General features: G+C 39.9%; 1 protein-coding gene across 1 annotated transcript in view; it reads right to left on the reverse strand.

Moving 5' to 3' along the window:
* The window catches only part of DOK6 (docking protein 6), a 393,486-nt gene that overhangs the window by 141,165 nt on the left and 225,899 nt on the right, over positions 1 to 26,422 (reverse strand). Inside the window, exon 5 of the mRNA XM_043888767.1 lies at positions 13,181 to 13,370. Coding sequence (XP_043744702.1) covers positions 13,181 to 13,370 — 190 coding nt within the window. The remainder of the gene's footprint in view (positions 1 to 13,180; positions 13,371 to 26,422) is intronic.

Consider the following 26,422-nt stretch of genomic DNA (forward strand, 5'->3'; position numbering starts at 1 on the left):
GGGGGAAAAAGTTAGTCCCAGTGTTGTAGCGGCAAGAGATTTAGCAAATTAGACACACACGCAGAAGACACCAGCATCCTCAAAGACTTGGTCTTGGCTTTACTTCTCTGGAATTAAAGAAGAGCTTATGTAGACATGTGAGTTTTAACATCACATATATCCTTGATGCAAATTTTCCAAGAAGGAGACCTTTCTTCTCTATACTTTATAATTAAAACTCAATTGAATATGATAACTTAATCTTTTTGTGACATCGAAAATCCCATTAATTCTCTAAGATGCCTCCAATCATTTGTCAAATACCATGATGTTTTAGAGAAACAGAGATGAGTAACACATACCCCTGTCTTTAGTGAGCTCATAGGGTTCTTGGAGAGACCGACGGACCAATGGTTATAGTATGAAGTAGGAATTCTAATAAAAGAGATTTAGTGAGTAGGTACTGAAATCACAAAAAGGTTATAGATTAGGAAAATAAACCACACATTCCATAGGGTTGCAAAGAGTCGGACACAGCAGAAGCAACTTAGCACAGATGCTCTCACAGACTGTGTAAGTAAAAAAAATAATAAAGCTAACTTCAAACCTCAATGGCTTAACATGACAAATGTTTACTGCTTATTGAAGCTATGTCTTATACATCTCTGGGCAAATCACCAGGGCAAACTGGATTCAGAAACTGAGGTGGCTGAGATCCTGTGGTTAAGACATCTCAACACTAGACCATTTTAGCTGCACAGTGGGTAAAGGCGATGGGTGACCCCATGGACTGCAGCACACCAGGCTTCCCTGTCCTTCACTATCTCCCGGAGTTTGCTCACACCCATGTCCATTGAATTAATGATTCTATTCAACCATCTCATCCATCTTGTCCCCTTCTCCTCCCGCCTTCAATCTTTCCGGCATCAGGGTCTTTTCCAATGAGTCAGCACTTCATATCAGGTGGCCAAAGTATTGGGGCTTCAGCTTCAGCATCAGTCCTTCCAATGAATATTCAGGGAATGATGTCTCACGTGGCCCCACCTAATTGCAAGGGCAAAGGTAAATACAAGGGAGGAGGTGGAAATTAAAAGACTCTTGCTCCTTGGAAGAAAAGTTATGACCAACCTAGACAGCATATTAAAAAGAGGAGACATTACTTTGTCAACAAAGGTCTGTCTAGTCAAAGCTATTGTATTTCCAGTAGTCATGTATGGATGTGACAGTCAGACCATAAAGAAGGCTGAGAGCCAAAGAATTGATGCTTTCAAACTGTAGTACTGGAGAAGGCTCTTGAGAGTCCCTTGGACTGTAAGGAGATCAAACTAGTCTATCTTAAAGGAAATCAATCCTGAATATTCATTGGAAGGACTGATGCTGAAGCTGAAACTCCAGTGCTTTGGTCACCTGATGCAAAGAGCTGACTTACTGGAAAAGACCCTGATTTGGGGAAAGTTTGAGGGCAGGAGGAAAAGCGGGTGACAAAGGATGAGATGGTTGGATGGCATCATCAACTCAATGGACATGAATTTAAGCAAACTTCGGGAGATAGTGAATGACAGGAGAGGCTGGTGTGCTGCAGTCCATGGGGTTGCAAAGAGTCGGACACAGTTTAGCGACTGAACAACAACAAACAATAAAATTGGAGACTGAACACTTAATCTCTTCTTTTTCTTGTGGCTGTTTTAACTTACTCTTGTCACTTAAAAGACTTCCTTAACTTTATCTCGTACTCTTTTGTGACCCAACATACTTATCTTTCCAATGTTGCAGGGTTTTAATTTTTTTCAAACCCCTTTCATCTTTGCCTGCAAGTTCTCAAATTATCCCTGAGATCCTTTCTTTGTAGTATCTGGACAGCCAACAAACATTTTGTTTTCTAACTTCTTCCCCTCGATACTGTTGGGAAATACAATTAAAAACAAAATCTTCCAGTCTAGAAATCCTCTCCACAAAAGTAATAAAGAAAACACCCTTGTTATTGTTTTCATGTTAAACCAGAATATGATACACATCTCAGGCAATTTGCTGAGAGATGGCAAAGATAAAAAGACATCTCTCCCTTTTTATAGTCAAAAGCAGATATAAGGCGCTATGTACATGTTCTCAAGATAAACAACACTGGTCTCAAGGTATGAGAGGACTCGACAGCACCATTTTCCAGACGGAGTTCATCCTCGGTTCAGCTGGTAACTGTAGTGACAACCCAGACTAGCTAACTGGCTTTATCTAGAGGAAAAACAAGCTTTTCACGCCTTTATGAGAGAATGGAGTTTTGCAATGTGGGGTCAAGTGCCAAGGCAGTCAGGCTCCTCCCCTCCCACAGCGACTGGGGGTTAGGGGTGTTCTCTTCTTTCATGTTTAACTTTCAAAGGCCTGGCTCCTGAGTCCCTGAAATAAAGGCACTCCTGGTTCTTAAAGCTGACAAAAACCTATTTTGTTTTCAGAAGGATTTATATACATTTCAAAGAGAGAAATCTTAGGGCTTCCCTAGTAGCTCAGACAGTAGGAGAGACCCGGGTTCGATCCCTAGGTTGGGATTGATCCCCTGGAGGAGGAAATGACAACTCACTCCAGTATTCTTGCGTGCGAAACCCCACGGACAGAGGAGCCTGGCGGGCTGCAGTCCACGGGATCGCAGAGGCCGACACGACTGAGTGACTTAGCACCACTTCAAAGAGGGAGGAAAGTACTTACAATTTTACGTTTTCTAAAGTAAATGTTCTAAGAAAAGGGGAGCGGACAGCAATCTTTCCCTCATTTTTAACAGAGAATGAAGTCTCTTAATTTTTAGGTTTTTTATTTTTATTTTTTTTTGAGGAACTGCCATACTGCTTTCCACAGGGGCTCTACAAACCTTACATTCCCACCAATAGTGCACAGGGGTTTCAAGTTTTCTACAACCTCACTAACACATTACTATTGTTGTGATCATTTTTATTTTGATTGTAGCCCTCCTACTTGTGTGAGGAGGCATCTCATCAAGGTTTGCATTTTCCTAAAAGTTAGTGATGTTGAGCATCTTTTCCTTGTTTGCATATTTTCTTTGGAGAAATGCCTACTTAAGTCCTTTTGTGCATTTTTGTGTGTGTTGTTTGTTTTTTGTTGTTATGAATTTTTTGAAGTTCTCTCTATACTCGAAACATTAAACTCTTATCAGATATAAGACTTGGAAGTATTTTCTCCCATTTTGCGAGTTGCCTCTTTACTCTGTTGATATTGTCTTTTGAGGTACAAATTCCTTAAATTGTTAATATGTTCCAATTTGTCTCTTTTTTCCTTTGCTGCCTTTTGTTCAAGGAATCACTGCCAAATCTGAAGCTGTAAAGTTCTGCTCTATATTTTCTTCTAGGAGTTTTATAGTTTTATATGTTAAATGTAGGTCTTCAATTTGTTTTAACGTAACGTTTGTGATACACAGTGGTGATGGGCCAACTTCATCCTTTTGCATGTAGATATATAGTTTTTCCAGCTATTTGTTGAAAAGACTTTCACCATTGAATGGTCTTGGCAGCCTTGCCAAAAATCACTTGAGCATATATGTGAGACTCTTTCCTTTTTTAAAATTTATTTTAAAATTAAAACATTTCTACCTAGTAGCATTCACTCTTTGTGCTAGACAGTTCTCTGGGGTTTGACAGATGTATAGAATGAAATATCCACCACCACCATCAGGATAAATACTAGTTCCACCATCCCCCTGCTGTTGCCCTTCTGTCCTTTCCTCATTAGTCCCTCCCTCTGCACAGCCCCCACTCCATGGCGATCACTGGTCTCCCTCCCGACCTTATAGCTCTATCTGCCATGTATGTGGCATCATAGAGTATGCTGTTTGCTGGATCTGGCCTCTCACTTAGAACAAGGCATCTTTGATGTACTCATTATGCATGTCATTCACTCCTTTTTGATGCTGAGTAACCGGTCCATCCTAAAGGAGATTGGTCCTGGGTGTTCATTGGAAGGACTGATGCTGAAGCTGAAACTCCAATACTTTGGCCACCTGATGTGAAGAGCTGACTCATTTGAAAAGACCCTGATGCTGGGAGGGATTGGGGGCATGAGGAGAAGGGGATGACAGAGGATGAGATGGTTGGATGGCATCACCGACTCGATGGGCATGAGTTTGAGTAAACTCCAGGAGTTGGTGATGGACAGGGAGGCCTGGCGTGCTGCGGTTCATGGGGTTGCAAAGAGTCGGACATGACTGAGCAACTGAACTAAACTGAACTGAGCTCTCTATAGACTTATCATAGTTTGTTTATCCATTCAGTGAAGGATATTTGGTTTGTCCAGTTTTGGTCAATGATGAATAAAATGTCTAGCAACATGCACGTACAGGTTTTGGTATGAGCATGTATTTTTATTTTTCGCCAGGAAATACCAAGAAGTAGGGCCCTGGATCAGATCTTCAGGCAATATTGAGGTTTCTTTTAAAAACCTCAAAGTTTCTTTCCAAACTACTGCAGCATGGTCCATTTCCACCAAAACTGTACGTGTTCCAACTGCTGTGCATCTTTGTCTGCATTTGGTATTGTCAGATTTTCCTTTTTAACTTTAGCCACTATAATAGATATACAGTTGTATCTCATTGTAGTTTTAGTTTTAATTTCCCTACTGAATAATTGGAGAAGGAACTGGCAACTCACTCCAGTAGTTTAGACTGGAGAATCCCATGGACAGAGGAGTCTGGTGGGCTAGAGTTCAGGGGGGGTCGCAAAAAGTCAGACACGACTGAGCAATTAACACACACACACAGTGAACAATTAGGTTCAGCATCTTTTAGTGTAATTATTGATCAGTCATATGTGTTTTTTGGTGAAGCATCTGCTTACATTTTTTGCCTGTTTTTAAAGTTGGGTTGCATTTTTTCTTATTTTTGAATTGGAAATTCATCATATGTTTTGGATACAAGTGCAATGTCTAACATGTGACTTCGGAGTATCTTCTCTAGGTTGGTGTCTGGCCTTTTAGTCCCTTAAAAGTGTCTCTTGCAGAGACAAGTCTTTAATTTTGATATAGTCTTTTGAGGGGAGAGTAATCATGCTTCGGTATCCTATTTAAAAACTCTCTGCCTTACCTATATTTTAACTGAGTGGTCATACATTAGAGGAGGAGGGTTTCTCTCTGCATGACTGATGGAAAAGCTTTAAGGACAGAACAAATCTCTATAACATCAGGGGATCCTTGATTATAGCACACAGAGCATTTGCTTCCATTCACCATCTTCCTGTGGAAACTGTACTGCTTTTTATTTCCAATTGTTAAAAATCTGTAACCAGATTGTCCCCAGGCTTCTCAATAGAGACAATACTATCAGAGTTTAGTAAGATATATTTTAAGCACCTATTGTTATATTAAGTGTTTTGCTGAATAGGGAGGTTATGTTTTGAAGAATAACTTTATAAAAATGGATTTGGGGATCGTTTGAATCTTGTTCTGCAGGCCTTTGAGCTCATCCTGATTTTTGCTTACAATATTTATGAGGTTTCATGAAGTGAAAAAGCCCCACCAGCAAATAAAAAAAGTGGTTTTATCTTCCACAGGGTAAAACTGTACATTATCATGACTCCTGTGACATCCTCTGCAGGTCTGGATATCTTGTTTTGACTTTTTGATTAAATAAGCTTGCATGGTAAACCAGGTTGCTTTTCACTTTTAAAGTGCTCTTTTATGGTTAACTAGCACCCCACTCCAGTCCTCTTGCATGGAAAATCCCATGGACGGAGGAGCCTGGTAGGCTGCAGTCCATGGGGTCGCTAAGAGTCAGACACGACTGAGCGACTTCACTTTCACTTTTCTCTTTCATGCATTGGAGCAGGAAATGGCAACCCACTCCAGTGTTCTTGCCTGGAGAATCCCAGGGACCAGGGAGCCTGGTGGGCTGCCGTCTATGGGGTCGCACAGAGTCAGACACGACTGAAGCGATTTAGCAGCAGCAGCAGCAATTACTCTAGGCAGGCTGTGACTTCATCTCCCCAGGCCACGCCCCTCTAAGTGAGGCCAGCTCCCAGCGAAAGCTCCCTGGTCCTCCTCTCCCGTCCTCACCCGCATGGGTGTATGATTACAACTGTCGGGATGTGTGAGGTGTGTTCCTCCAGGAAGAATGATCTTGCTCCATTTCTACCGTTCATGCTTATATTTTATTGGTACAGTAGAATTTAAAATTCATTTTTAAAAAAGCTCGTCAGTAGGGAGCCCCTCTGCTGCAGCCCACGAGCCCGGAGCCTGGGCTCTGCAACAAGAGAAGTCACTGCTGTACACGACGCCCGTACATGCCGCCAAAGGCACCCCCGCTCACCGCAACCGGAGAAAGCGCAGGCAGCAAGGACCCAGCGCGGCCAAGCAGATGAGCAAAGTTGTACAAAGCCTGTCAGTGGAAAAAAGCCTAGTTCGACACCCAGTTTTATTACTTTCCAGTACATGCGGTAGTACAAGCAAATGGCTAGAGACTGCCTCCAAATGCTGTGCCCCGTGCAGAGAGGAACGAAACAAAACCCAGAAGATGGAGATCTTGAGCTCTACTGTGTTGACAGCACAAAACCGGCCTGCCGGCTTCTCCTTTAAACTGTCCCGCATCATCACCCACGCCCCCCCACACCCCTTCTCCCAGTCCTGCCTTGGGGAGCTGGGTTGGACACGGACAAACCCTTCTGCTCTTGGTTACCTTTAGCAAGAGTGAGATCTTCTGGAGTTTATAAAACAGATGCACAGAGCAATGGTCAATATTCCAAGGGCAAGGGACACCCAAAACTCAGAGAAAGAAAAACATACAAATGAACAGTAACCACAAGGACAAACCTCCAAACATAAAGAAACAAAGGAGAAAAGGGAAAAAAATTAACAAGATATCCAAGTCCTCTCTTAAAATAGAAACATCTTAAATCATCTTTTTAATGCCTGTAGTTATGGGGTCAAGAACGCTCTTTGCACCATTAGAGGGTGTGTGAATTGAAACTGCTTTGAAAGCAATTTGCTATACTGTGAAGAACCTTGAAAACGTTCACAGCTTTTGACCCAGGAATTCTGCTTTAAAAAGGCTCTGCTAAGAAAATAATCAGATATTTGCACATCTTTTTTTTTTTTTTTTTTTTAATTTTTTTATTAGTTGGAGGCTAATTGCTTCACAACATTTCAGTGGGTTTTGTCATACATTGATATGAATCAGCCATAGATTTACACTTATTCCCCATCCCGATCCCCCCTCCCATCTCCCTCTCCACCCGATTCCTCTGGGTCTTCCCAGTGCACCAGGCCGGAGCACTTGTCTCATGCATCCCACCTGGGCTGGTGATCTGTTTCACCATAGATAGTATACATGCTGTTCTTTTGAAACATCCCACCCTCACCTTCTCCCACAGAGTTCAAAAGTCTGTTCTGTATTTCTGTGTCTCTTTTTCTGTTTTGCATATAGGGTTATCGTTACCATCTTTCTAAATTCCATATATATGTGTTAGTATGCTGTAATGTTCTTTATCTTTCTGGCTTACTTCACTCTGTATAAGGGGTTCCAGTTTCATCCATCTCATTAGGACTGGTTCAAATGAATTCTTTTTGACGGCTGAGTAAAATTCCATGGTGTATATGTACCACAGCTTCCTTATCCATTCATCTGCTGATGGGCATCTAGGTTGCTTCCATGTCCTGGCTATTATAAACAGTGCTGCGATGAACATTGGGGTGCATGTGTCTCTTTTTTTTTTTTTTTTTTCCAGTGGGTTTTGTCATACATTGATATGAATGAGCCATAGATTTACACTTATTCCCCATCCCGATCCCCCCTCCCATCTCCCTCTCCACCCGATTCCTCTGGGTCTTCCCAGTGCACCAGGCCGGAGCACTTGTCTCATGCATCCAACCTGGACTGGTGATCTGTTTCACCATAGATAGTATACATGCTGTTCTTTTGAAACATCCCATCCTCACCTTCTCCCACAGAGTTCAAAAGTCTGTTCTGTATTTCTGTGTCTCTTTTTCTGTTTTGCATATAGGGTTATCGTTACCATCTTTCTAAATTCCATATATATGTGTTAGTATGCTGTAATGTTCTTTATCTTTCTGGCTTACTTCACTCTGTATAAGGGGCTCCAGTTTCATCCATCTCATTAGGACTGGTTCAAATGAATTCTTTTTGATGGCTGAGTAAAATTCCATGGTGTATATGTACCACAGCTTCCTTATCCATTCATCTGCTGATGGGCATCTAGGTTGCTTCCATGTCCTGGCTATTATAAACAGTGCTGCGATGAACATTGGGGTGCATGTGTCTCTTTCAGATCTGGTTTCCTCAGTGTGTATGCCCAGAAGTGGGATTGCTGGGTCATATGGCAGTTCTATTTCCAGTTTTTTAAGGAATCTCCACACTGTTTTCCATAGTGGCTGTACTAGTTTGCATTCCCACCAACAGTGTAAGAGGGTTCCCTTTTCTCCACAGCCTCTCCAGCATTTATTGCTTGTAGACTTTTGAATAGCAGCCATCCTGACTGGTGTGTAATGGTACCTCATTGTGGTTTTGATTTGCATTTCTCTAATAATGAGTGATGTTGAGCACCTTTTCATGTGTTTGTTAGCCATCTGTATGTCTTCTTTGGAGAAATGTCTGTTTAGTTCTCTGGCCCATTTTTTGATTGGGTCATTTATTTTTCTGGAATTGAGCTGCAGGAGTTGCTTGTATATTTTTGAGATTAATCCTTTGTCTGTTGCTTCATTTGCTATTATTTTCTCCCAATCTGACGGCTGTCTTTTCACCTTACTTATAGTTTCTTTTGTAGTGCAAAAGCTTTTAAGTTTCATTAGGTCCCATTTGTTTAGTTTTGCTTTTATTTCCAATATTCTGGGAGGTGGGTCATAGAGGATCTTGCTGTGATTTATGTCGGAGAGTGTTTTGCCTATGTTCTCCTCTAGGAGTTTTATAGTTTCTGGTCTTACATTTAGATCTTTAATCCATTTTGAGTTTATTTTTGTGTATGGTGTTAGAAAGTGTTCTAGTTTCATTCTTTTGCAAGTGGTTGACCAGTTTTCCCAGCACCACTTGTTAAAGAGGTTATCTTTTTTCCATTGTATATCCTTGCCTCCTTTGTCAAAGATAAGGTGTCCATAGGTTCGTGGATTTATCTCTGGGCTTTCTATTCTGTTCCATTGGTCTATATTTCTGTCTTTGTGCCAGTACCACACTGTCTTGATGACTGTGGCTTTGTAGTAGAGTCTGAAGTCAGGCAGGTTGATTCCTCCAGTTCCATTCTTCTTTTTCAAGATTACTTTGGCTATTCGAGGTTTTTTGTATTCCCATACAAATTGTGAAATTCTTTGGTCTAGTTCTGTGAAAAATACCGTTGGTAGCTTGATGGGGATTGCATTGAATCTATAGATTGCTTTGGGTAGAATAGCCATTTTGACAATATTGATTCTTCCAATCCATGAACACGGTATGTTTCTCCATCTGTTTGTGTCCTCTTTGATTTCTTTCATCAGTGTTTTATAGTTTTCTATGTATAGGTCTTTTGTTTCTTTAGGTAGATATACTCCTAAGTATTTTATTCTTTTTGTTGCAATGGTGAATGGTATTGTTTCCTTAATTTCTCTTTCTGTTTTTTCATTGTTAGTATATAGGAATGCAAGGGATTTCTGTGTGTTAATTTTATATCCTGCAACTTTACTATATTCATTGATTAGTTCTAGTAATTTTCTGGTAGAGTCTTTAGGGTTTTCTATATAGAGGATCATGTCATCTGCAAACAGTGAGAGTTTCACTTCTTCTTTTCCTATCTGGATTCCTTTTACTTCTTTTTCTGCTCTGATTGCTGTGGCCAAAACTTCCAACACTATGTTGAACAGTAGTGGTGAGAGTGGGCACCCTTGTCTTGTTCCTGATTTCAGGGGAAATGCTTTCAATTTTTCACCATTGAGGGTGATGCTTGCTGTGGGTTTGTCATATATAGCTTTTATTATGTTGAGGTATGTTCCTTCTATTCCTGCTTTTTGGAGAGTTTTAATCATAAATGAGTGTTGAATTTTGTCAAAGGCTTTCTCTGCATCTATTGAGATAATCATATGGTTTTTATCTTTCAATTTGTTAATGTGGTGTATTACATTGATTGATTTGCGGATATTGAAGAATCCTTGCATTCCTGGGATAAAGCCCACTTGGTCGTGGTGTATGATTTTTTTAATATGTTGTTGGATTCTGTTTGCTAGAATTTTGTTAAGGATTTTTGCATCTATGTTCATCAGTGATATTGGCCTGTAGTTTTCTTTTTTTGTGGCATCTTTGTCAGGTTTTGGAATTAGGGTGATGGTGGCCTCATAGAATGAGTTTGGAAGTTTACCTTCTTCTGCAATTTTCTGGAAGAGTTTGAGTAAGGTAGGTGTTAGCTCTTCTCTAAATTTTTGGTAGAATTCAGCTGTGAAGTCATCTGGTCCTGGGCTTTTGTTTGCTGGAAGATTTTTGATTACAGTTTCGATTTCCTTGCCTGTGATGGGTCTGTTAAGATCTTCTATTTCTTCCTGGTTCAGTTTTGGAAAGTTATACTTTTCTAAGAATTTGTCCATTTCATCCAAGTTGTCCATTTTATTGGCATAGAGCTGCTGGTAGTAGTCTCTTATGATCCTTTGTATTTCAGTGTTGTCTGTTGTGATCTCTCCATTTTCATTTCTAATTTTGTTAATTTGGTTCTTCTCTCTTTGTTTCTTAATGAGTCTTGCTAATGGTTTGTCAATTTTGTTTATTTTTTCAAAAAACCAGCTTTTAGCTTTGTTGATTTTTGCTATGGTCTCTTTAGTTTCTTTTGCATTTATTTCTGCCTTAATTTTTAAGATTTCTTTCCTTCTGCTAACCCTGGGGTTCTTCATTTCTTCCTTCTCTAATTGCTTTAGGTGTAGAGTTAGGTTATTTATTTGGCTTTTTTCTTGTTTCTTGATGTAAGCCTGTAATGCACATCTTTTCACAGATGGTCAGTGTGGCTTTATTTATGATAGTTCATTTTGGGAACACCCTAATGTTAAATTAATGACAGTAGAGCCATATGTTCAGATACCATATGGTCACAAAAATCTTGACTTTATAGGACTTTATAGGAGATTACTTCTCAATATAATATTAAATGAAAATACATTGATTTTAAAATTCATTGGAAGGAAGTACAGCAAAATATTAAAAGCCATTTTCTCCAGATGCAGAAATAGTAAGTGATTTTAAGCTTTTCTTTCCAACTACTCCCTCAAAAGCCTGGCTTGACTTTTAAAATCAGATGATATAGAGTATTTTTAAAAAAATATTCATTTATTTCTTTGGCTGCTTCGGGATCTTTGGTTACAGTGTGCTGCTGGCTCTCGATCCGTGGCGCGTGTGCTCAGCAGTTGTGGCAAGCAGGCTCAGCTGCCCCATGACATGTGGGATCTTTGTTCCCTGACCAGGCATCGAACCTGCACCCCCAGCCTGGCACGGAGGATTCTTAGCCACCTGGTGGAGCTAGTGGTAAAGAACCCGCCTGCCAATGCAGGAGACATAAGAGACGCGGGTTTGATCCTGAGTCGGGAAGGTCCTCTGGAGGAGGGCATGGCAACCCACCCCAGTATTCTTGCCTGGAGAACCCCAGGGACACGGGAACTTGGCAGGCTACAGTCCACAGAGTCGCAGAGAGTCGGACACCACTGAAGCGACTTAGCCTGCAGGCCACTAAGGAAGTCCCAATGTCAAGTGTTAAAACATCTCAATACCAAGGACAAAGGGAGACCTACAAGGAAAACGTAAAAAGTGCAAGGCCTGCCTCAGGTTACAGGAACAGACTTCTGCCCTTACTGTACCTACCTAGGAATCAAGGCCCGCTGTTGCACACAGCTTCAAGAACCACCCTCGAAGCCCCGTCCAGAAATGCTCACAGCTCTCTCCCCTTCCTCGGCCTCATTCCTCCCAGGCGAAGCGATTTGTTGTAAAAGTGACAAATGCTCATTGTCAAACCTCAAACAGTGTAAAAGCACATAAAATAAGAAGAGTAAATGCCCCCACTTTTTTTCCATGTTGGAAACACTGAGGGATACTTTGCATATAACGATGGACACCGATACTGAGTAAACAGCTCCATGGCTCTCGACCAATGTCAGGATCCAGGGCATGGTCTCCACCCTCACAGGTCCTGTGTGTCCCCTGGAGTGCATTCTCTCCCGACCCGAGGCAACCATTCATTGGATTTCTGTTGCTATAAATCAGTTTTGTCTGTTGCAGGATTTCCTACCAATGTTACAACAATGTTTTTGAGATTCATCCATGCTGTGTGTGTCATGGTGGGTAGAATTCTGTTGCATAACTATCTTAATTTGTCTACTCAGTCACATGGCAACTTCATAATTACCCTATAAGGGCACTGATTCATTTTTAGAATGTGATAAATCATATACCCAAGTGTGAATATATTAAACACTTCTTATATAGAATCCCCAAACCTAAGTCTTATTTTGGATGAGTGACAACAGTATCACAAAGGGGTCACAACATAATGACCTGATACAGTTGATTGAAGCTCATGTCTAAATCATATCTGTGAATAATGATTGTGAAGCAAGCATTCATTTTAGACATTTATGGATTCCAACCATATGCTGTGATCAAGAAACCAGTGTATCTGTCTTGACATACTTCGTTTAAAATCTGAGTCACACATTCCATAAATTATGGATTTGCCAACTTTCTTTTCAGTCATTCTGAATTAATATCAATATTTATACTTGACTAATGCTATTAACATAAACATCTGGATAAATGAATATTGCATTAAATTATCTCAAACCTAAAAAGTAATATTTAAGCAATTTTATATAAGACTCCTTTCAACATTTTTTCCTTTAAAAAAAAATCCACAAAAGTAATGCCAGCAAGGACATGTTGACTTTTATGGAAATCCTACTGCACCAAAAATATAGGAGGATGTACCCAAAATATAATACTGTAATAATTTCACAAATATACTGCATGATAAAAAATAATTATGAAACTACTTTGATGTCAGCACAAGAGACTGAAGTTATTTTGGAGTAATTAACCTGCCATAGAGTTAACACAGTTTCATCCAGATTATCAACAAGGATCTGAAGAAATCATATATTTGGTGACCTCTAACGAACTGACCCTTTATGAAAACAACCATCTACCTGAGCACAAAATCTTGGTCCCAGGCCCCTCCTTCATGTCGCTTCTGCCCTCAGAGCTTACCTGCCCGACTCAAAAGTGAACCACGTCGAGTCCCGCCCGTATCTCCTCAGTGAGCTGAGGGGCCACATCACCAGCTTGACCTTGGCGTTGTGGATATCCCAGAGATAGATATTCTCGTGCGTGATCTGCATTGTGCATTCGCCATAAATGTCCAGATTTGGTGTAGGCATAAGGTACACATTGAATCGTTCTGCAAAGAAACAAGGAACGGAGACAATGCAGTGAAGACAGGTGTGACTTTTACGGCAGCGCGATGTCAACCTGTATACCTACCTACAGCCTGCAGAAAGCCTACAGCCTGCAGAAAGCCTACAGCCTGCAGAAAGGGTCACCGTGTTCCTTGGTGACACCAACACACACTGTGAAATACTCTTCCCATTCTGTGGGAAAAGTGGTTAATGTAGTCTTAATCATTCAGTCATTCTCTCATTCTTCAACTTCTTGTGGCCTGCGTCCTGTGTGTGTGCGTGCGTGCGTGTGCATGCGTGTATGTGTGAGTGCGCTCAGTCGTGCCTAACTCTTTGAGACCCCATGGACTGTAGCCCACCAGGCTCCTTGTCCATGGGATTTCCTGGGCAAGAATACTGGAACTGTCATTTCCTTCTCCATGCATCCTGTGTGGTGTGGATTAAATGGTTAAATTGTACCATGGGAACACAAGGGCAAAAAGCTAATTGGAGTCTCTGCCCAAATGGTGTTACTGTCTGCTTCTTCACACAATCTTAAGTGGATGTCATATAAACAATTCCGGGGAGGAATGCCTTATCTAATTTACACAAGAACTTACTCAATTTTACCTCTGCGGCATGAAGTGTTTAATGCCCACTCAGACTGACTCTCCAAGCACAGAGTACTCATGATCAAATTCAGCGTATGATAAATGCAGATATTCATGACTGCCTTCTGCAGAACTTCAGCCATTGTTTCGGTAAGCAAAATAAAACCACATAATGCTTTCATTCCTGGATATTTTGTAGATGAAAATCTATTAGGCAATGATTCCAAACCCTTTATAATATTTGTGTATGTTAAGCACCACTGCAAAATTCTGCAGCCCTCGGTCCCCATTTAAATGCAATAGATATACTTTATTTTGAAAGATAAGGTTAGTTGCTAAGTTCCAGGAAGTAAAGAACTTGCTACGACCTACAAACTGTCTTTATAAAATATCCCTAATTCCTAGCACCTTATCTTTGGCGTATAGTAAGTGATCAATAAATATTAGTTAACTAATATTTGAATGAACTAATAAAATGTTAACTAATAAAATGAGTGAAAAATATATCCCACGATGAAATAAATATATCCCTGTCAATCTTAATGAAAAATCAACCCTGAATATTCATTGAAAGGACTGATACTGAAGAGGAAGCTCCAATACTTTGGCCACCTGATGCAAAGAGCTGACTCCTTGGAAAAGAAAGACTGAAGGCAGGAGGAGAAGGAGAACAGAGGATGAGACAGTTGAATGGCATCACTGACTCAATGGACATGTGTTTGCGCAAACTCAGGGAGATATAGAAAGACAGGAAAGCCTGGTGTGCTGTAGTCCATGGGGTCTCAAAGAGTTGGACACGACTTAGCAACTAAACAACAATATGACAAATATCAGGGCTTCCCAGGTGGCTCAGTGGTAAAGAATCCACCTGCCAATGCAGGAGACGCAGGTTCAATCTCTGGATCGGGAAGATCCCCTGGAGTAGGAAATGGCAACTCACTTCAACATTCCTGCCTGGGAAATTCCATGGATAGAGGAGCCTGGCAGGCCAGAGTCCTTGGAGTCGCAAAGAGTCAGACATGACTGAGCGACTAAACAACAGTGATGAAGATGGGCTGCTAGAATTGAGGAATTACAAAGAAATGAGTCATGACAACAAAAAGTTTAAGAACTAATGGCAGATACATCTTTGTGAGTTTGAATTTAATTGTGAACAGTGCTTTAAAGGCAGAGCTGTCACATGAATTATTTGGAGAGGCATAATCATGTAGCTGCAGTTGGTCAAGGACTGAGATATTTAGGAATATGCTACCATCCATCAGGATGCTGCGGTCTTAAACACTGTATGTTTGCCGGTCCTGACCTGCAACTGTCTATATAATGGAAAGAATCATTCCTGTTGCAGGTACTTTGTAAAGCAAAGATTTTCCGGTGCCAAGTTGGTTATATTTAACTTAAGCACAATAGTTTGAAATTTAGTAAGCATATGGGCACTATTTATGTTCAAGTGTCTAAATATTTGGGGACTAAAAATAATGATTCAATATTTTACTTAGATTGTTGACCCATGAAAGTATTATAGAGATTTCATATAAAATTATTCAAAATTATTAAAATATAATCATTTCAAATAACTGCAATTATTTCCTAAAGAAAAAGGCAAAATGAGGTAAGTTCTATAGCTGAGAAATGAAGAAAGAACATTGTCCCATCAGTTATCTTCAGTGACAGCCTGTATCTGTATCTATATGTAGCTACTGTTGTTCCGTCACTAAGTCGTGCCTGACTCTTTGCGACCTCACGGACTACAGCACACCAGGCTTCCTTGTCCTCCACCTTCTCCCGAACTTTTCTCAAACTCATGTCCATTGAGTCGGTGATGCCATCTAACTATCTCATCCTCAGTTGTCCCCTTCTCCGTTTGCCTTCAGCCTTTCCCATCATCAGGGTCTTCTCCAATGAGTCAGTTCTTCGAATCAGGAAGTATTGGAGCTTCCGCTTCAGCATCAGTCCTTCCAATGAATATTTAGGACTGATTTCCTTTACACTTGACTGGTTTGATTTCCTTGCTGTCCAAGGGACTCTCAAAAGAGTCTTCTCCAGAATCACAATTTGAAATTGTGCTTTGTGTTCTTTGGTGCTCAGCCTTCTTTATGGTCCAGCTGTCACATCTGTATATGACTACTGGAAAAACCATAGCTTTGACTAGACCGACCTTTGTCAGCAAAGCGATATCTCTGTTTTTTAATATGCTCTCTAGATTTGTCATAGCTTTTCTTCCAAGGAGCAAGTAAGTGTCTTTTAAGTTCATGGCTGCAGTCACCGTCTGCAGTGACTTTGGTGCCCAAGAAAATAAAATCTGTCACTGTTTCCATTCTTTTTTCCCATCTATTTGCCATAAAGTGATGGGGTTGGATGCCATGATCTTAGTTTTCTGAATGCTGAGTTTCAAGCCAACTTTTTCATGAATGATATCTGCCTGCAATTTTCTTACACTGACTTTTTCTGGCTTCAGTATCTGGTTATAGCGGCTTCATAAAATGAATTGTGAAATAATCCCTCCTCTTCTGCTTTCTGAAAAAGTTTGCATAGGACTAACATTATTTCTCCTTTAAATAGAATTCAAGAGTGCACAGTATGTGACTGGAGTTTGTGTATGGGATGTTGTACATTTTTCATTTTAATTTCTCGAATGGAAACAGGGATTTTAGGTTTTCTATTTTTTTTCTTGAATCGTTTGGGTAATTTGAATCTCTATTAAGCAATAAAAGTTTTATTTACAAAGTCTATAATCAGAGATAATATTTTCAATTTTTCTTTTATGGCAGATGGAAATTAAAAACATTTTCCCCCATTTTCTGCTCTGATTTTAACATTTATTATAATCTGAGCTCTGAGAATGTTATTACTACAATTAGGATTTTAAACTATGCTCAAAGAAAAATGCAGAACTTTACAAAATATATTTTAAAAGTGAGAGGCTGAAAATTAACAATCTAAACATCCACCTAAAAGATCTGAAAAAGAATCCTGCAATTAAACAAAATGGTGGAGCAACTAACAGTGGTTAGACATAGTGAGTGAGAGCAGAAATTAATACACTTTAAATAATACTGAAAAAAGGCTTAATAAATAAGTTAATATCTGATGATGCCGATTAAGAGGGAAAAAAGCCATAAATAACCCACAGGAGGTAAAAAAGGAGCTATCACTACAGTGTAGACAGATATTAAGAAGGTAATACAAGGATGTTGTTATTAAATTTATGTCAGTAACTTTGAAACTGTGTAAGAAATGCAAGAAACTTTGCAAGAAATCATTCAATCATTTTAGCAATGATTTTCCTAAAATTATTGGTAGATGTTCTGAAGCTAATTATAATCAATAGTTTATTACCCTGGGTTTTCAAACTTTAGTGCGTATTAGGGTTCCTGGGGTTATTAAAATACAGACATCTGGCCCCACACCCCAGAGATATTTACTTTAAAGGTGTGGGTGGGGCCCAGAATTCTCCTGTTTAACATGCACTTGATGTGAATGAATTGAAGACATTCACAATATGCTAGAGAAACACTGACTTTGCTGGTAGATGTTGTGCTACTTGCTTTACATGTGGTATTTAATCCTTACTACCATCCTGTGGGATGTGTGCCAACAGTATCATCCTCAAGAGCAGGAATCTGAGATTTAGAGTACTTTAGTCCCTTGACCCTGGCCCCAGAGCTCATGAGAAGTGGACAAGAACTTGATGATGTACTATGCTTGGCCACTTATGTTCCTCAGGCTAAGGGTCTGACTTTCAAGCTTTACACTATAGTTTTACTGTAGCAGGAAAATAACGAATCATCAAAAGTTGGATGTATCCAAAATGATATTAGTGAATACTGAGACTTCTTTTCTTTTCTCTTTTTGTGTGTGGGTATATTTGTGCTTGTTTTCTGTGAAATGAGGAGTCATTTAACCTGGTTTCTCATCATAGTTCAATCTATCAAGCTTTCTTTATATGACCAAAAGCACAGCATACTTATGACTGATTCACGTGGATGTATGGCATAAACCAACACAATACTGTAAAGCAATCATCCTCCAATTAAAAACAAATAAATTAATTTTTAAAACATTTAAGAAACAGAAAAATAAACAATGATTGATACACCTTGTGGGTACGAGGTTGTCTCACTTACTACTCTGTGAGCTTCTTAAAAGTAATGGCCCGACTTTGTATGAAGGGAATGGCAACCCACTCCAGTGTTCTTGCCTGGAGAACCCCATGGACAGAGGAGCCTGGCGGGTTACAGTCCGTGGGGTCGCGAGAGTCGGACACAACTTAGTGACTAAACCACCACCACATTTCCTCAGCTTAGTTCTCACACAGCATAGCCTCAAAAATCTTTGATGAATGAATAATGAATGAGTGAATGACATACAAGGGTGTCTGAGTGGAATGTAGGGAGCATGGTTGCTAGGGTAACCCAAGTAAATAATTTATAAACAACACTGGAATACTGTTTTGCTCCCAGACAAAGGTTATACACATGTTCTTTGGCTAAAAGTAGGAATTCATGAGAATTCTAGCCCATTTCTAAGCAGGGACTCTTGGTCCTGGGAAAAAACCAAACCCTCAAATCTGACTCCAAATTAATCAGATGACAAAGTCTGAGGTCACTTCTCCATTTTGTTCTGGAGGGTGATCTCTTGCATGAATAACAAAACAGATCCTTGAATCCACTTGCAACTGTAACAGCAGGAACTTCGTACAAGTGGCTAGCTTCTTGGTTGTGATGCTTACCTCTGCTATTAGTGATTAATACATTGCATTTGTTTCCTAGGATTGCTATTATGTATTTTGAGACTCCTTTCTAAATAAATATGATTGTAACACTGTACCACAATATTTTCTAAGGTCAGCATAAAAAAAAAAGTCACTCAGTCGTGTCCGACTCTTTACGACCCCATGGACTATACAGTCCATGGGATTCTCCAAGCCAGAATACTGCAGTGGGTAGCCTTTCCCTTCTCCAGGGGATCTTCCTAACCCAGGGATTGAACCCAGGTCTCCTGCATTGCAGGTGGATTCTTTACCAGCTGAGTCACAAGGGAGGTCACAAGGTCAGTCACAAGGTCAGCATAGGCTATCTTAAATACAGCTGAACGATGTGAAGATTCTGAAAGCTGTAAGAAGGTAAAGCTCAGATTGTCCCCTTAATGTGCACTCTTTTGTGGCAGTGTTATCTGAAGTCAGAATAAGTGTGTGTGTGTGTGTGTGTGTGTGAGTAGGTGGGTGTGGCGTGCTATCCTCCCTTACTTTCCCGTATCCCATGCCAGATTCTGAATCAATAGGAAAACAGCTGACAACACTAGACAGAGACGATTAAAGCAAAGAACTTAATCAATAACCACTTTTATCTTAGCAACACATGTTATACCTTTAAAAATTATTTGCTGGGTATATGAACTTGGGCAAACTCCGGGATGATGAGAAACAGGGCAGCCTGGAGTGCTACAGTCCATGGAGTTGCGAAGGGTCAGACACAACTTGGCGACTGAACAAAACCATGCCCAGTATATTAATAATGCATACATATGGAACCTAGAAAAATGGTACTGATGAGCCCATCTGCAGGGAAGGGATGGAGATGCAGACAGAAAACGGCTTTGTGGATACAGTCGGGGAAGGAAAGAACCAACACGGAGAAGGAAGCACAGACACACATATGCACCACAATGCGTAGAGCAGAGAGCTGGTGAGAAGCTGCCGTGTAACACAGGGAGCCCAGACGGGCGCTCTGCGATGGTCTGCAGGGGCGGGGTGGGGAGGGGAGGGCGGCCCAGCAGCGATGACATGTGTGCAATTACGGCTGAATTGGGCTGTTGTGCTGCAGTAACCACCACAACATTGTAAAGCAATTTTCCTCCAATTAGAGAATAAATAAACAATTCGCACAAATGTTTATTCTTAGCTAGTCTCAGAGTAAATAAGACCAAGCTGTTTGAAGCGTCAGGAAAACCTTCAAGGGCAAGTAGCAATTTCGAATGTCAAGAAATATGCTGTGGTCGGGACTGAGCAGTGGGTCTTCTCTTGGTGATGGGACCCCACAGGACCACCGTGAGCCACGAACGATACAATAATTTATGACATCAATTCTGCACACATGTGCCTCTCATCGCTTAGGAGTAATTTCAAATGGAATCCAAGCCCATCATTGATAAAATGTTAAAATAATGTTTCTGATGAAATAGAAATGGTAGAATTTAACTCTGAAATGCCTCAAGGAGAAACCCCTGAATCTGTAATAACAAATCTTTCATAAAGGAATGATTCTAATCTGAATGTGTTAATGACTTCAAGCATGTATCAGGAAGTTAAAGTTTTGTTTATATGAAGAGGTGTTATGATTGAAAACTGTGGAAGGTCAGATTTACAAGATTATATTATTTTAAAAAACACCTGCATTAGCTAAAAAACAACAAATACTTTCCCTTCATGTCGTAAAATGAACAGGTGTCCTGTCTAACAAACAGGTGTCTCCCTAAAGCAATTCTAGGGCTCAAGGGAGAGGGTTCATGTCGACTAATGAGCACTCTTAGTCTTCAGCATGAGATTTTATGGATTACTTCTAGTTATTTCAGGGCGGATCTTGAAATGGGATTATCATTTTTTTGGAAGAGGTCCATTGATTAGGAGGTGACAGAACTGGGGAATGCCAGTAACAACCTGTGCCAGTCTGTGTGTGTGTGTGGGTCCTGGCAGCATGGACACACATATTCACTGGGATTTTTGAGCTACCAATAGCTGAGGCCGCAATTTTGACATTCTGTTGAGAATTATGCCTTCCACATTGTCCTATGGTATAAATCACTATCTTACAAACTTGTAGCCAGACTTTCATGGGCCAGAAGAAATGGAAGAAAAGTGCTGTTATCTGGACTTGACGAAGCATTTTAAAGAAAGTGTATATAGACTGGGAGAGATGGAAGGAATGGCTATGTCCATGGCCTTGGAGTCAGGGAGAAATTCACCCACATGGAAGGTGTTTCCTGGGGAAAGGAAATCCTCCCAGCTAAGATTTTCCTTTGAAAGCTAAATATGGAAGTGTCTCAATGTGTGTGTGAGTATGTGTGTGAGTGTGTGTGTGTGTGTGTGTGTGTGTGTGTGATGCCCGCCAGTTTCCTTTAGGGTACCATGTACTTTCAGGAAGTCATTTAAATGGGTCAAACACTACGTCCTCCTTTACTAAAAGCACATATAACCCTCTGTATGAATTTAGGATTATTTAAAAACCATTGGATGACATTATAACTTTACGTCTTCTCTAAACTATATGCAGGAATTAATTTTTGATTTCTTTATTTTTACTTGGGTTTAAACAAACAGACTTGTGCTTTTTTTTTTTTTTAAATCTAAGCATGAGTTAGTCTTTATTTTATATTATCCCCTGTAACCATCAGGATAACACCATAAATCAGTATTGGTTTATTTTCACACGGTAGCAAACTGAAATTAGAAGTGACTAAGGAACCTGATCTATTTAAGGGGTACAGCCCACATTCAAGTTTTGTCCTAAAGAGTTTACTTAGTAGGCTAAATCTGCTTGTGCTTCTTACATAGCTCTGGCTATTTAATTCTGTGTTTTTCCTATCCTAAAAAATTTATATTAAAATTTTACCTTTGTATAGTAGGTAAATTACTTTGACATTATTATCAAATCAGCAATAAAAATTATAATAATCAAAAGAGTACATTATATACTTGGATAGGAACCATATACAATCCTAGGTCTTTAAGGTAAAAGCATATAATTCACACCAAACAAGTTGCACACAGCAATGATTCCACCCACAGGCCTTATTTATTCACTTTCTTCATATTTCTGTATGTAGTACTTGACGAATGTTTATTGGTAAAGATTTTTTTTCCTTCTTCTCTCAAACTGAGAATAAGCAGCATATTTTAAGTAATATGATTATGGATGTTCTGTACTTAGCATAGTTCTTAGAAAATAAGTCAGAGAGATGAAATCCAAGAAAGTGTGGGAAAGAAACTGAAATATCAAAAGGAAGCTAGAAAAAGAGTCACAGGAATGCCTCCGTGACTTTCTGAAACTAGCAACATGGGCAAAATTTGCGCCTGTATATATTCATGATTAGTTAGTGGAGGGAGAACATTTTTCTCAGTTCAGCAAAAAAACAAAAAGTGATGATTTTTAATGGTCTATGAGATATCAGAATATTATTATCAGAATACACATGTGTATTCCATATGTGTATCTATGTTATCAGAATATTATTATTTATAACGAAATCACCATCAGTGTTATCCTGACGCTTTTTTACCTGTGCTCTCTAGTGTATAACCACAGATTATTCCAGAATTTCTTCTAACAACTAGTGTCAAGCTTCACCAATATCCCTCATTATTTTCAAAAACATGAGTCATTAGAAATTAATAACATTGGAAACTTTCTAATATTTATTTATGAAAACTTTATTTTCATACCATTAGATATTCTAGTGATGATAGTTTTTAAAACGGAGGGGAAAAAGCTTGTTACACTACTCTGATTTCATTATTCAGAGGCTTTACACAAGAAGATGCAGCATAAATTCTTGAGACATCAGAAAAGTTAAGTTAGAGAACAGTGCAGTAATATGATACATAAACCTCAGTTTTGTTATCCACACTCTGAGTTCTCATGCATTGTACTTCCTCAGGTGTAGTACAGACTTCCCTTGTGGCTCAGCTGGTAAAGAATCCACCTGCAAGGCAGAAGACCTGGGTTTGATCCCTGGGTTGGGAAGATCCCCTGGAGAAGGGAAAGGCTCCCCACTGCATTATTCTGGCCTGAAGAATTCCATGGACTGTATAGCCCATGGGGTCGCAAAGAGTCAGACATGACTGAGCAACTTTCACTTTCACTTTCAGGTGTAGTATGGAAGTGTAGTAAGAAATCAGAAGTTGTTAAACAGGAGATGGCAAGAGTGAACATCGACATTTTAGGAATCAGCGAACTAAAATGGACTGGAATGGGTGAATTTAACTCAGATGACTATTATATCTACTACTGTGGGCAAGAATCCTTTAGAAGAAATGGAGTAGCCATCATAGTCAACGAAAGAGTCCGAAATGCAGTACTGGATGCAATCTCAAAAACGACAGAATGATCTCTGTTTCCAAGGCAAACTATTCAATATCACGGTAATCCAAGTCTATGCCCCAACCAGCAATTCTGAAGAAGTTGAAGTTGAATGGTTCTATGAAAACTTACAAGACCTTCTAGAACTAATATTCAAAAAAGATGTCCTTTTGATTATAGGCGACTGGAATGAAAAAGTAGGAAGTCAAGAAATACCTGGAATCATGGGCAAATTCGGCCTTGGGGTACAAAATGAAGCAGGGCAAAAGCTAACAGAATTTTACCAAGAGAACACACTGGTCATAGCTAACTCCCACTTCCAACAACACAAGAGAAGACTCTACACATGGACATCACCAGATGGTCAAAACTGAAATCAGATTTATTATAGTCTTCACAGCCAAAGATGGAGAAGCTCTACACAGTCAGCAAAAGCAAGACCGGGAGCTGACTGTGGCTCAGATGATGAACTCCTTATTGCCAAAATCAGACTTAAATTGAAGAAAGTAGGGAAAACCACTAGACCATTCAGGTATGACCTAAATCAAATCCCTTATGACTATACAATGGAAGTGAGAAATAGATTTAAGGGATTAGATCTGACAGACAGAGTGCCTGAAGAACTGTGGACGGAGGTTCGTGACATTGTACAGGAGACAGGGATCAAGACCATCCCCAAGAAAAAGAAATGCAAAAAGGCAAAATGGTTGTCTGAGGAGGCCTCACAATTAGCTGAGAAAAGAGAAGCAAAAGGCAAAGAAGAAAAGGAAAGATATACCCATTTAAATGCAGAGTTCCAAAGAATAGAAAGGAGAGATAAAGTCTTCCTCAGTGATCAGTGCAAAGAAATAGAGAAAAAATACAGAATGTGAAAGACTAGAGATCTCTTCAAGAAAATTAGAGATATCAAGGGAACTTATCATGCAAATATGGGCACAATAAAGAAATGGTATGGACCTAGCAGAAGCAGAAGATATTAAGAAGAGGTGGCAAGAATACACAGAAGAACTATCGTAAAAGATTTTCATGATCCAGATAATCATAATGGTGTGATCACTCACCTAGAGCCAGACATCCTGGAATGCAAACTCAAGTGGGCCTTAGGAAGCATCACTACAAACAAAGTTAGTGGAGGTGATGGAATTCCAGTTGAGCTATTTCAAATCCTGAGAGATGATGCTGTGAAAGTGCTGTACTCAATATGCCAGCAAATTTGGAAAACTTGGCAGTGGTCATAGGATTGGAAAAGGTCAGTTTTCATTCCAATCCCAAAGTAAGGCAATGCCAAAGAATACTCAAACGACTGCACAACTGCACTCATTTCACATGTTAGCAAAGTAATGCTCAAAATTCTCCAAGCCAGGCTTCAACAGTATATGAACTGTGAACTTCCAGATGTTCAAGCTGGATTTAGAAAAGGCAGAGGAATCAGAGATCAGATTGCCAATATCCATTGGATCACTGAAAAAGCAAGAGAGTTCCAGAAAATCATCTACTTCTGCTTTATTGACTATGCCAGAGGCTTTGACTCTGTGTGGATCACAACAAATGGAAAATTCTTCAAGCGATGGGAATACCAGACCACTTGAGCTGCCTCCTGAGAAATCTGTAGGCAGGTCGGGAAGCAATAGTTAGAACTGGACATGGAACAATAGACTGGTTCCAAATTGGGAAAGGAGTACGTCAAGGTTATATATTGTCACCCTGCTCATTTAACTTATATGCAGAGTACATCATGAGAAACGCTGGGCTGGATGAAGCACAAGCTGGAATCAAGATTGCCGGGAGAAATATCAATAACCTCAGATATGCAGATGACACCATCCTTCTGACAAAGCAAAGAACTAAAGAGCCTCTTGATGAAAGTGAAAGAAGAGAGTGAAAAAGTTCCTTAAAACTCAACATTCAGAAAACTAAGATCATGGCATCTAATCCCATCGCTTCATCAAATAGATGGGGAAACAGTGTAAACAGTGAGAGACTTTATTTTTGCGGGCTCCAAAATCACTGCAGATGGTGACTTCAGCCATGAAATCAAAAGATGCTTGCTCCTTGGAAGAAAAGTTATGACCAACCTAGACAGCTTATTACAAAGCAGAGACATTATTTTGCCAATAAAGGTCCATCTAGTCAAAGCTATGATTTTCCGGTAGTCATGTATGGATGTAAGAGTGGGACTATAAAGAAAGCTGGGTGCAGAAGAATTGATGCTTTTGAACTGTGGTGTTGGAAAAGACCTTTGGATTGCAAGGAAATCCAACCAGACCATCCTAAAGGAAATCAGTCCTGAATATTCATTGGGAGGACTGATGCTGAAGCTGAAGCTCCAATACTTTGGCAACCTGATGTGAAGAACTGACTCATGGAAAAGATCCCGATGCTGGGAAAGATTGAAGGCGGGAGGAGAAGGGGAGGACAGAAGATGAGATGATTGGATGGCATCACTGACTCGATGGACATGAGTTTGAGTAAACTCCAGGAGTTGTTGATGGACAGGGAGGCCTGGCATGCTGCAGTCCATGGGGTTGCAAAGAGTTGGACATGACTGAGCAACTGAACTGAAGTGAACTGATGCTGTGGACTGAACTGTGTCTCCATAAATTCATAGGTTTAAGCCCTAACTCCCAAGATGATAGGATCAGGAGATGGAGGCTTTGGGAGTAACTAAGTTTAGAGGAAGTCATGAGGATGGGGCCCTCATAATGAATTAGCACCCTTCTAAGGGAAGACAGGAGACAGCCTTTTCTCTCCCTCCACCACATGGGTCCACAGCAAGAACTCGGCATCCAAAGCTGTGAGGAATTAACTCCTGTTGTCTAAGCCACCCAGTCTATGGTATTTTGTTATGGCATCCTGAGCAAAGATATAATATTCTCCACATTCCCTAAAAATCTACTGAAAAACAACATAAGCCAAGATTGTTTATTTAGACTCCAAATCTTTGACAATGCTTTAAGAAGAAATGTAGGACTACTGTCCATTCAAAACCTTATGTACAGTGAGTTAATATATTGATTATTTATTGAAATAAATGGCAATGTCACAGAGCAAGAACGTAGGGGACCTGGGCTGTACCTTAGCATTTTTCTAGGTGGTATGCAGTCTTGAGACACATGTGTTGATCAGTATACTTTGCTTTAAAAAGGATTGGTCTGATGTACCCCAGTGTTCATAGCAGCACTATTTACACAGCTAGGATTTAGAAGAAACCTCAATGTCCAACAAACACGAATGGATAAAGAAGCTATGGCACATATATACAATGGAATATTACTTAGCAATAAGAAGGAATGCATTTGAGTCAGTTCTAGTGAGGTGGATGAACCTAGAGCCTATTATACAGAATGAAGCAAGTCAGAAAGAGAAAAACAAATTTAGTATATTAACGGA

Source organism: Cervus elaphus, chromosome 27, assembly GCF_910594005.1.
Source record: "Cervus elaphus chromosome 27, mCerEla1.1, whole genome shotgun sequence".
Lineage (NCBI taxonomy): Eukaryota > Metazoa > Chordata > Mammalia > Artiodactyla > Cervidae > Cervus > Cervus elaphus.